The sequence below is a fragment of the Abramis brama genome (genome assembly GCF_963993115.1).
Source record: "Abramis brama genome assembly, chromosome: 23".
NCBI classification, from domain to species: Eukaryota; Metazoa; Chordata; class Actinopteri; order Cypriniformes; family Leuciscidae; genus Abramis; species Abramis brama.
Genome location: NC_139985.1, coordinates 648,386 through 660,791, shown reverse-complemented (window position 1 = coordinate 660,791; position 12,406 = coordinate 648,386). Strand labels below are relative to the sequence as shown.

The window sequence follows — 12,406 nt, the reverse complement described above, 5'->3', positions numbered from 1 at the left end:
GTGGCGAGGTCCACGATGGTCTTGTTTTGTCCTTCACTATCATCATCCTCGTCTTCATCGCTGAACTCCGCCGCTGCTTTCTCGATGAACTTGAAGGCTTCCAGAACCGTGGCCGAGTCCGACATCTCGGCTTTACTGCGGTTCCAACACACACACACGCACACACACACACGCACACGCACACACGCACACGCACACACACACACACACACACACACGCACACGCACACACGCACCCACGCACACACACACACACACACGATTAATGAGAGTGAAAACAAGGCAGGATTCTCACTCTCTAGCTAATTCTTCACGTCAGCGTTTCACACAATATGTATAGTTTCAGTTTCTGACCCTGGATATATATATTCATCATATCTAGTGATGACAAGTAGAAAAGAAGTAGAAATTGTGGCCAATAATAATAATAATTGTAAAAAATCATCTATATTATAGTTTATGGTTCATTGAATTCGGAAAAGAAATGATGCCAGACATCATGATCATCCTTCCCGTGTCGATATTAAAATGAGCTAGTACAGGCTCTTCATTACACACACAGCTGATCAAAAAATAAAACCATCGCGCGAATTATTTGTGCGTCAAAATCGCGTCCAGTGATTTATCTTCAGGGATTTACATAAAAACAAATACAAATAATAAATAAATAGAGTTAATATAGATTGATCTTAAGTGATTTAAAAAATAAATAAAGTTATTAATTAATAAATAAAGTTAATATAGGCAGATTTATCTTCATTGATTTAAATAAAAAACAAATAAATTAATTCATAAATAAATAGTTAATATTGATTGATAAATGAGTGAATAACTCGAGCTATTATTATGTGCTCAGATCCGTGACCCTGTTGACCCCGTGTGACCCCACTGACCCGATCATGGTGCTGGTCTGGTCCCTCAGCTCGCTCGGCTCGGTGCCGTTCACCATGGGCTCGGGCCGCTGGTCTCCGGGTCGCTCTCCACTGTCTCCGGCCAATCCCAGCAGAGCTTTGACCCGCTGAGACTTCACATCCAGGATCGTGTCGGTGTAGCCCACCTCCTGCAGGTACCTGAGGAACACACACACACACACACACACACTGATGATCAGACCAGACCCCTGAGGAACACACACACACACACATGATCAGACCAGACCCCTGAGGAACACACACACACACACACACATGATCAGACCAGACCCCTGAGGAACACACACACACACACACACACATGATCAGACCAGACCCCTGAGGAACACACACACACACACACACACACACTGATGATCAGACCAGACCCCTGAGGAACACACACACACACACACGATCAGACCAGACCCCTGAGGAACACACACACACACACACACATGATCAGACCAGACCCCTGAGGAACACACACACACACACACACACACACACACACACACACACACACATGATCAGACCAGACCCCTGAGGAACACACACACACACACATGATCAGACCAGACCCCTGAGGAACACACACACACACACACTGATGATCAGACCAGACACCTGAGGAACACACACACACACACACACACACACACACACTGATGATCAGACCAGACCCCTGAGGAACACACACACACACACACACACACACACGTGTGACGCTCAGGCTGTGTTGTGTCAGTGTGAGGACACTGGGCTTCTCCTCCAGCTCTCCGCGAGTGTATCCGCTTCATCAGAGGAAACGCTGGTCGTGTCACTGACACACGGACACACGGACACACGGACACACGGACACACGGACACACGGACACACTGACACACACACGGACACACTGACACACACACGGACACACTGACACACACACGGACACACTGACACACGGACACACGGACACACTGACACACGGACACACTGACACACGGACACACGGACACACGGACACACTGACACACACACGGACACACTGACACACACACGGACACACTGACACACGGACACACGGACACACGGACACACTGACACACGGACACACGGACACACGGACACACGGACACACGGAGACGCTTCACGGCAACCCGGCAAAATAAAAGTTCGGTTTAACTTGATAATATATTACTGTTGTACAGAAGAATTTAGATGTGTCCCAATGTAATAATACTAACACTAAAACAAATAAATTATCATCAAAACTTTTTTTTAAGGAATAATCACAATTTCTCTTCCATGTCGTATAAGTTTAATGATTCATAATACAGGATTTCAATTAATTAGACATGCTTTTTGATTACTAAAATTTTTTATACCATGTACACCGTAGGATAAAATAAGATAAAAATGGTCATGTCATGGAGAGGTGTGTTATAAAATATTATAAATAAATAGTTATTAAGAATATCCATCCATCCATCTATAGGTGTCTAGAACCGGGCCTGAGCAACAACACACACCACATTAATTAGCAATCATTAATAATCAGAGCGTTCATGATGTCAGCTGCACGGGTGACATAAAAAACATAAAAACATGAGTCCTGTCATGAACATTTCAACCTAAAATCAAAAGAATAAAAAACTAGAAATTATCGAATATGAAAACTGTGTTGTGCATAAACAGGAAGAGCAAATAAGCAGATCAGACGCGGTTTATCGTCGTTCCACACGCGGTTCAGATCAAAACACAGCGTCTCGGTGTGTGTGTGTGTGTGTGTGTGTGTGTGTGTGTGTCGCTCACATACCTGCCGTCACAGTCCTGCGCTAATGCTAATGCTAGTGCTCCTGTGGTTTGGCGTCTTGAGGGAAACGTTTGACTGGATTAATCTTTAGCAGCAGTTTAAGAAGAACACGAGAGAGAGTGTGTGTGTGTGTGTGTGTGTGTGTGTGTGTGTGTCCTGCTGTACCAGTCTCTCTCCAGGCACAGGAAACTGAACCAGACAAACAATCCAGCATTCATTCAGCCTTACTGTCACTGACACACACACACACACACATTCTTGTACATCTATCTTTATGAGGACATTCATTGTCACAATCTCTAGCCGCTTACCCTAACCTTACCCATCAGTGCCTGACCCGACCCCTGACCCTAACCCGACCCTTAACCTCATCCTAACCTGATCCCTAAAACCAAGTCTTGACCCTCAAACAGGCCTTTAAAGGCTCTCAGAGACTGAGGACCGGCCAACATGTCCTCACTTTACTCTCTCTGTCCTCACTCCACTGGCCTAACACTCAAACTGGTCCTCACAAAGATAGTTGTACACACACACACACACTGATCCTTCAGCGCATTCACGTGTGACGAGAGTGTGTTTTCTCTCTGAATGGTCAAGTTAAACATTAGCTTGTTAGCTAGAGCGGCCGCTGTTCCCCCAGCCGTGAGCCGCGAGCTGCAGATTTAATATATACATGTTTATAAATAGATAAGAGTGCGGAGGTGTGGAAGAACAGAGCGTTAGTGCGGGACCGCATTCAGACACTCATATTCACTGCTCAAAAGGGTTTACATTAACACACAATAATTCATATCAATATATACACATAAAAACACATAAAAGCAAGATGTAAACCATATAAAAGATGCAAATCATTCTTCTTTTGTCCCCTCTCAATAACTTTTGCTTTTATTGAAGAACACGCGGCTCTTGAAACTTCAAAAAATTACTTAATTTAATATATCTTATATATTATATTATATCTTATACATTTAATTATATTATATTTTGTATTATTTATATAGTATTTATTAATCATTTGAATTAACTTGTATTTTTATATTTCAGTTTTATTTTCAGTTAATTGCCAAAGCAAAATTTCAATGTTTTTTATTTTATTTCCATTTTATTGAATATTGAATTAATCATCCAAACATAAATATTGAATAGTTTTAGTTAATAATAGCAACACCAGTCATAATCTTGCATCAATATTTTTTAATTTATCTGTGCATTCGTCATATATTAATTTCTGAAAAATAAATAAATAATGTTTTATTAATTTAATACATCAATTTCTGTTTATAAACAAATTGAAAAACAAACAATTTTGTCTTATCAACTTTGTTATTTTATATTATTTATACACTATTTTAATATTATTTGAATTAGCTTTTATTTTTATACTTTCAGTTTTAATTTTAGTTTTTAAGTGTTAAAATTTGTATATGCTTTTGTTTTTTAAACATTTAATTCAATTTGTATTTCTTTTTTCTACTTTTGCTATGTAGTTTTTGTTGTTTTATTACTATTTCTATTTAGCTAATATATTTTCATTTCAGTTTTAGAAAATTTTAGCACTTAATTTTTCATCTAAACAAATTTTAAATATATTTTTTATTTCAGATGGTGAAAACTATTTTGAATAGTTTTAGTTGACAGTAATAACGACACTGGTCATAATTACAGCAGAAATATGGCATGGAAGGGGTCTTTGAATATTGGCGACTTTCTATATTTCTGTATTAATATTTCTGCATGCATTGTGTGACGTGACTCACTGTCTGAGCAGCTGTCGACCCTGTTTCCAGCTCAGCTGACTATTGGCCGGTTCAGGAAGAGCCTCGTTCTCGGTGCCGTCATCTAAAGGTCAAAGGTCACACACAGAACGACAGATGCCTGTCAAACACAGTAAATCTGCACAAGAGTCACTCAAACTTCCAGTCTGACCACATTACACACACACTGCAAAACATGCTGTTCTTACTCAGTATTTCTGTCTTGTTTCCAGCACAGATATCTAAAAATACTCAAATCAAGATGCATTTACTAGACAAGTAAAATTACGAGATATTATGTCTTGTTTTCTGGGGAAATAAATCAAAATTATCTGACAATCGGGTAAGAAAAAATAATCTTAATCCAAACAGAAACAAGATTATTGTTTCTGAGCCCATTGGCAGATAATTTGTGCTTTTTTAAGCACAAACTCACTTAATTGTGATTTATTTACCCAGAAATCTTATGTCATTTCACTCATCTAGTAAAAGCATCTTGATTTAAGTATTTTTAGATATTTGGACTGGAAACAAGACTAACACTGAGCAAGAACAGCATGTTTTGCAGGACCGCTCCTGAGACTGGAGGCTCATGGGTAAATCATCAGTGCAGTGGTGGATGTAAAGCTGGTTCACCGGAGTCGTAGCTGGGAGGCTTCATGTCGCCCTGATGGAGTTCAGTCCCGTACTTCAGCTTGTGGTACTTCGCCCTGAGGAGGAGAGAACACTTTCAGTTCATTATGTATTTATAAAGCACATTTAAAAACAACTCCGGGTTGACCAAAGTGAACTTGTACAGATCATTACACTCGAATAAACACAACAGATTATGATCTATCAAATAACAAACACAAAACTAAGTAATTCAATGAAAATCAACATAAATAAATAATAATAATAATAAAGTTTGGTGTATGTAAGTGTTACTGAAGTGGAGATTTCTGGCTCAATGTAGGAGAAAAACTCATTTTGAGAAAACGGCCTTTAAAGATATAGACTGTCACTGAAATCTGCAGATGCAAATGGATAAAGTGCTCTAAATGCAGTTATAAAGTGTATTTAGGATGTTTTCTGTCCACTAGTCTGAAAAAAACACTTTATGAAAAGTAAAAAATCAAAAATTTTGCCTGTAGTGTCTGGCCTTCATAAAATATATTTTAAGCTTTGATTTAAGAATGGATAGTGATGACACTGAGCTTCTGTTGTCACGGTGACACTCGCTCACATCACACAGTCGCCACGGTGACAGAGGATCGCTTGCATCACGCAGTCGCCAAGGTGACACTCGCTCGCATCACGCAGTCGCCAAGGTGACACTCGCTCGCATCACGCAGTCGCCAAGGTGACACTCGCTCGCATCACGCAGTCGCCAAGGTGACACTCGCTCGCATCACGCAGTCGCCAAGGTGACACTCGCTCGCATCACGCAGTCGCCACGGTGACACTCGCTCGCATCACGCAGTCGCCAAGGTGACACTCGCTCGCATCACGCAGTCGCCACGGTGACACTCGCTCGCATCACGCAGTCGCCACGGTGACACTCGCTCGCATCACGCAGTCGCCACACACGCGCGTGGGAAGATTCTATAAATTCCTCGTGAGTGTGAGGAGTCTTTCCTTCAGGATTGGATCAGGTGAGGGAATACCACGAATACCACGGTAAACGAGACTGAACTCTAGTAACCCTCAGACAGCACGCGTCTCAGATTCCTAAAACTAATTAACAAGCTTTCAGCAGAGGAATTAATAATTAATTAAACAAGCCAGATGTGTTCTTCCTCAGTGCATAATTAACATCTTTCTGTTATAATCTCGTGCTAAAACTTCACGTGAGAATTTGCATTTTGCATGTAAATGCATATAATCTGTCCAGACCGCGTGTTAAACACGCATGCGTGCGCATTAACCAATATTTACTCATTTTGAAAAAACATTTTTTTGAAGCTACAATGTGGCCATCATTGTTTTTCAGAAGCTGCATCTACAGTTTAATGCAGCTCAGAGGTGGAATAAATATAATAAATTAAATGATACTCAAAATATAAAGCTAAAACTGCCAGTAGGGGGCAGCAGGTCACATGCCGAGTCCGAATTTGAATATTTCCCTACTGTAAATTATTCGAAAAACAGTAGACGAAAACAGTTGATTCGTCAAACGGCTGATTCGTCAAACGGCTGATTCGTCAAACGGTTGATTCGTCAAACGGTTGATTCATCAAACAACCGATTCGTCAAACAACCGATTCGTCAAACGGTTGATTCGTCAAACGGTTGATTCGTCAAACGGCTGATTCGTCAAACGGCTGATTCGTCAAACAACTGATTCGTCAAACGGCTGATTCGTCAAACGGTTGATTCCTCAAACAACTGATTCGTCAAACAACTGATTCGTCAAACGGCTGATTCGTCAAACGGCTGATTCGTCAAACAACTGATTCGTCAAACGGTTGATTCGTCAAACGGTTGATTCCTCAAACAACTGATTCGTCAAACAACTGATTCGTCAAACGGCTGATTCGTCAAACGGCTGATTCGTCAAACGGCTGATTCGTCAAACGGCTGATTCGTCAAACGGTTGAATCGTCAAACAACTGATTCGTCAAACGGCTGATTCGTCAAACGGCTGATTCGTCAAACGGCTGATTCGTCAAACAACTGATTCGTCAAACGGCTGATTCGTCAAACGGCTGATTCGTCAAACGGTTGAATCGTCAAACGGCTGATTCGTCAAACGGCTGATTCGTCAAACGGTTGAATCGTCAAACGGCCGATTCGTCAAACGGCCGATTCGTCAAACGGTTGATTCCTCAAACAACTGATTCGTCAAACAACTGATTCGTCAAACGGCTGATTCGTCAAACGGTTGATTCCTCAAACAACTGATTCGTCAAACAACTGATTCGTCAAACGGCTGATTCGTCAAACGGCTGATTCGTCAAACGGCTGATTCGTCAAACAACTGATTCGTCAAACGGCTGATTCGTCAAACGGCTGATTCGTCAAACGGTTGAATCGTCAAACGGCTGATTCGTCAAACGGCTGATTCGTCAAACGGTTGAATCGTCAAACGGTTGATTCGTCAAACGGCCGATTCGTCAAACGGCCGATTCGTCAAACGGCCGATTCGTCAAACGGTTGATTCATCAAACAACCGATTCGTCAAACAACTGATTCATTCAGCAATTGACCATTGAATGAGTCACTGAATCACTGACTCACTCGATTTATCTACAGTCCCCCGTAGTCCATCATTTTATCCCTTAAAACTCATCTTTGATCACCACAATGACATATTTAAACGTTTTTTCCTTGAAAAAAAAAGTATTCATGCATTAAATTATCTTGAATGTAACTGGACACCCTTGCCTCATTTAGTATGCGCGGTTCTATGAATATGCAAATGATCCCCGCCTCCACTCACTCAGCTCAGAGATCCACTGGTTGACGATCACACGTTGATCTGATTGGTTACAAGGTAGTTTGTGACGTCAGAAACACCAGCGATTTCAAAGCGTGTTTTTGAGACTGTCTTTGGTTCACTGCAGTTTTAAGGAGGAAATACTCAGCAATGGAGTCGACTTATGAATTTACACATGGTTTGTCTTAACGCCCCTTGAAGCCGTGTTTTACAGTGTTTTACAGTGGATGTAGAACAGCTGAGGGCTGTTGTTAGACTCGACGCGGAGTGGAGTGCCTAAAACCCCCTTAGCTGTTCTTAATCGCACCAAATAACGCAATTTTATAAACCAGCGTGAAAAATAATAGTAACTTGCAGTCATACCCTTGATTTAAAAAGATAAAATGTCTAAAAACAGCACATCTAATATGATACCACAGGTCAGCACATCAGATGAATTCAATATTAATGAGACGCTGCTTGGTAACAGTAAACAACGAACTCACGTCAGACTGCTTAATAAGAACATGACATGACAAATCTCCTCATATCAGTTCATGAGACGCTACATCAGCGAGTTATGAAGCTTTATGACGGCCGAGAAACCTCACTATTGATGCAGAACTGGGTTTGACAGCTGTAGGCGCTCGCTGATTTACAGTTCGTCATCATTTAAAGCTCTATTCTAGAGTGCGCTCGCTGCAGCAGAAGCTTTCAGAGGCTTCCCTCATCTCAATGACAGAGAACATGTATAATTTGAGCAGAGTGTGACTCATCATGAGCCCAGAGAGAGAGAGAGAGAGAGAGAGAGAGAGAGAGAGAGAGAGAGAGAGAGAGAGAGAGGGGGGAGAGAGAGGGGAGAGAGAGAGAGAGAGAGAGAGAGAGAGAGAGAGGAGGGGAGAGAGAGAGAGAGAGGGGGAGAGAGAGAGAGAGAAAGAGAGAGAGAGAGGGGAGAGAGGGGAGAGAGAGGAGAGAGAGAGAGAGAGAGAGAGAAGAGGAGAGAGAGAGAGAGAGAGAGAGAGAGGGGAGAGAGGGGAGAGAGAGAGTGTGAGTAATTATAGGAACAATCAGGCTACATGATGTTAGCATAGACACGGCGTAAAATCAGACCAGCTGAGGGGAGATTAAGCGAGATGCGAGTGTGTGTTCGACTGACCTCTCCTGTTTCAGGGCGTACTCCAGCATTTTGATCCGCCTCACCAGGTCCTTCTTCAGGTTCTCCTGACCCTTCCTCTCGCCCTGCAGGAACGCGATCTGAGCCTGCAAACAAACACGTCAAATATTAACTCATATTACAATTCAGATCAGAGTTTCTGAAGTCAAATCTGAAGACAGAATCTCAAAATAAACATCCAAACATTCAACCCAAACCAGCGTAACTGCAAAACATATGTATTGAAATTTAGGTTTGTGTCCTAATCTATGTATAAGAGGTCAATCGATATTGGATTTTGCTGATAATGTGTTTAACCCTCTGGGGTCTAAGGGGTTTTTGGGGTCCTTGAGATGTTCTGACATGCCCTGACATTTGTGCTTTTTTCAGTTGCTTATAAACATATTAATGGCAAAGGTGTAATTACACTATATTTAGCACAAACAGGGCTGCCATAATATGTGAGCAACGTGCATGTACATGTTTGTATTTTTGAGAGAATAATGGTTATGCATGGTTATTGAAAAAACTAAAAACTAAAGTTTCTGAAATAAGGCCACAAAACACATACTAAATATGTGTCAATAAGACTTTTGACTAATGGATGTCGTTGCCTAGGGTTTTTTCTTCAAAATGATGTGAAAATCATCCTGCCTAATCATTCACATAAAACAATACATTGATTTAAATCTTGTAAAACACTTTTAGTTTGGAAAGGCAATATGCGCAAAGAGCGTCAACGATTCAACACCATCATGCATATTTAGTGATTCACACCTGAGGAGACAATGGGGCCCGCATACTTAATGAGCCATTCATTCAGGTGTGTCACCTATAGCCACAGGAAAGAATGCAAGAGCATTGGTTCACAGTTGGAAGCATCTCAATTATTTTATTTTTCCACAAATTGTGCTTGCAAATTGTATAATATCCAAGGAAAACATGTCTAGTAATTGTGCAGTTAATTCTCATACTGTATTTTCAGTTTTGGAATATGTATCCTCTCCCCAAATTTGTCAATAATAAAACACAATAAAAATTATTTAAAGAAAAGGCTTATATTTACCTTTTAACATTTGTTTACATCTACCTTGTTAATATATATTTTTTTTATTAAAAAGGTTACAATTACAACAACAATTCAAGTGTAATCTTTCTTTGTAAAAACTAAAGTATACATTTTATCATACATATTTCAAAGTTAAGGATTCATTACTTTGAATATAGAAACATACTATATTTAACATATTAGCAAAAATTGGCAAACAAAAGCTTATTTGAGGTGGCAGATATTTTACAGTAAAAATATATAATCTATCCAAAACTAGTCAATGAAATGTTGTCTTTCATATGTCTGTAACATAGGTCTTTCGTTTTTATTATAAGGAATATAAATGTTAATTTGCAGTTTAATACGCTGCTTATACAAATACATTTTATTTCAACATATTTCAGTCGATTTTACTCATCTCAGTATAGCAATACAGTTTGCTAAAAGCGGATCATTCATTCACACACAGAAACGCGAGTGTGCGAGCCGTGGTAAACAGCGCATCTCTGCCGTTCATTCATTCACACAGAGAAACGCGATTCACTTGAGAATGAAAAAAACTTACTACAGTATTCCTCAGCTCAGCTGCATCTGCTCCTCGAAATACCAGCACTTCTGAGGTACATTTTCCATTATTATTATTATTATTATTCCTCACAGCGCTGCGAGACGGTGTAAACAAGTACAATGATCTGTATAAGCTTGATGTGTTTTCTCGAGGGCGGGGTCACATTAAAAATAATTAGCTGAGATGAGAACGACTGACATCTCTCTCTTTTCATAAAGATTACATAAACAGAGAATATTTGTTTTTTATAAAAAATACTTCATTTAAAAGAAGAGAATTCAAGCTTCATGCCTGTGTGTCTGTTTGACTGAGTATTCGCTGAGTTATGGTTCATTTTCGGATGCGTTTCAGAATGGACTTAACTGACGGAGAGGAGGCAGAACTCGCATCATGTTTATTTTTCTTTATTTGGCGAAAAGCACAACACTTTGTTTTTATTGTGAGTATACACAAAAATAATACACACTTAACAGGATCGATTGATGTATAACACAAGCATATAAGATAAAAATTAATAATTTTTTTTTTTGCACTGATAAGGAAAAAAACGAGCCTATCGCGCCGGCGCAACAGCCGACCTCAGGGGGTTAAAGACACTAGATAATGTGTTGCTGATCCTAGTAAAATCTATATACTCAATGTGTTAAAGTCCGCCTGTGGAGAAAATCCAGCTTTTAATATTGTATATATGTCTATGTTTTAATATGCTTTAAGACAAGCCATGTTGATCGCTGGGCTCATAGTGGAGGCGGGGCTCATTTGCATATTCATAGAACCGCGAATACTAAATGAGGCAAGGGTGTCGAGCATGAAGAATTTTTTTCACAAAATATATATTTTTTAAATATGTCATTTGGTGATCAAAGATGAGTTTTAAGGGATGAAATGATGGACTTTAAATAATGTTCTTAGTCGTTCCCTTCTGTGACGGGACGGTTGATTATAAACAAGCCCGAAATACACCAAGACTCTTATTTTGAAATGCTGATGCTCCACTACCAGCTGCTCACTCTAGAGACGAGGAGATCACACACGCACTCGCTCATGAAGAGATGGTCAAATAAATCGGTTTAATCCAAGTCTTCTGAAGAGACACAATCCCTTTTGTAGACACGATTTAATTTACATGTAAATAAAAGCTTAAATTAAATCTGTTCATCACCCACAGTGAACGATCTCATTAAGACCTCTTAAAATAATGAAGACTTGTAATACCATTAAAGATATTAAAGATTTTTTTCCCTTAAATCGGATCATTTGCAGGTCATAATTGTGAATGTGCACTTGATTCACTAATAGACTTTGATTTGACGACAAACCGAACGCTGAACTGAACTGACCCACTAATCGTGTCCTGGGTTTCTCACCATGTGACCGAACGCATCACCTGACCCTTTTCCTTTGTTTACTGTGTGTTTTCCTGGAATGTCTGGAATTCTTCACCATCTCTGAATGTCATCTTGGGCCCTTTTACAGTCTTGATGTTGTTTTCAGGCTCTACTAGAACTAGAATGTTGATTATTCTCCTCATATTCTCCATTGTTGCGGCTCCTCTCTTCCCAGTCTGTCAGTAACGCTCTGTTTACTTCCTGTCTCTATGAAGCCCCTCCTTCTGAAAAGAACACTGTGCTCTGATTGGTCAGCTGGAGCAGTGTGTTGTGATTGGTCGAGCGCTTCAGTGCTGTGTGTGTAAGCACCGCATGTCTCTCTCTCTGCTAAAGCGGCTCAGGTTAGTGTAGACACACGTTAAACAACTTACACTGGACTAAC

At 40.2% G+C, this 12,406-nt stretch overlaps 1 protein-coding gene across 1 annotated transcript in view; it reads right to left on the bottom strand.

Moving 5' to 3' along the window:
* strn (striatin, calmodulin binding protein) overlaps window positions 1-12,406 on the bottom strand; it is a 47,598-nt gene that overhangs the window by 17,930 nt on the left and 17,262 nt on the right. Inside the window, exons 2-6 of the mRNA XM_084101286.1 lie at window positions 9,021-9,124; window positions 5,104-5,177; window positions 4,471-4,552; window positions 894-1,070; window positions 6-135 (exon numbers count right to left, since the gene is read on the bottom strand). Coding sequence (XP_083957412.1) covers window positions 6-135; window positions 894-1,070; window positions 4,471-4,552; window positions 5,104-5,177; window positions 9,021-9,124 — 567 coding nt within the window. The remainder of the gene's footprint in view (window positions 1-5; window positions 136-893; window positions 1,071-4,470; window positions 4,553-5,103; window positions 5,178-9,020; window positions 9,125-12,406) is intronic.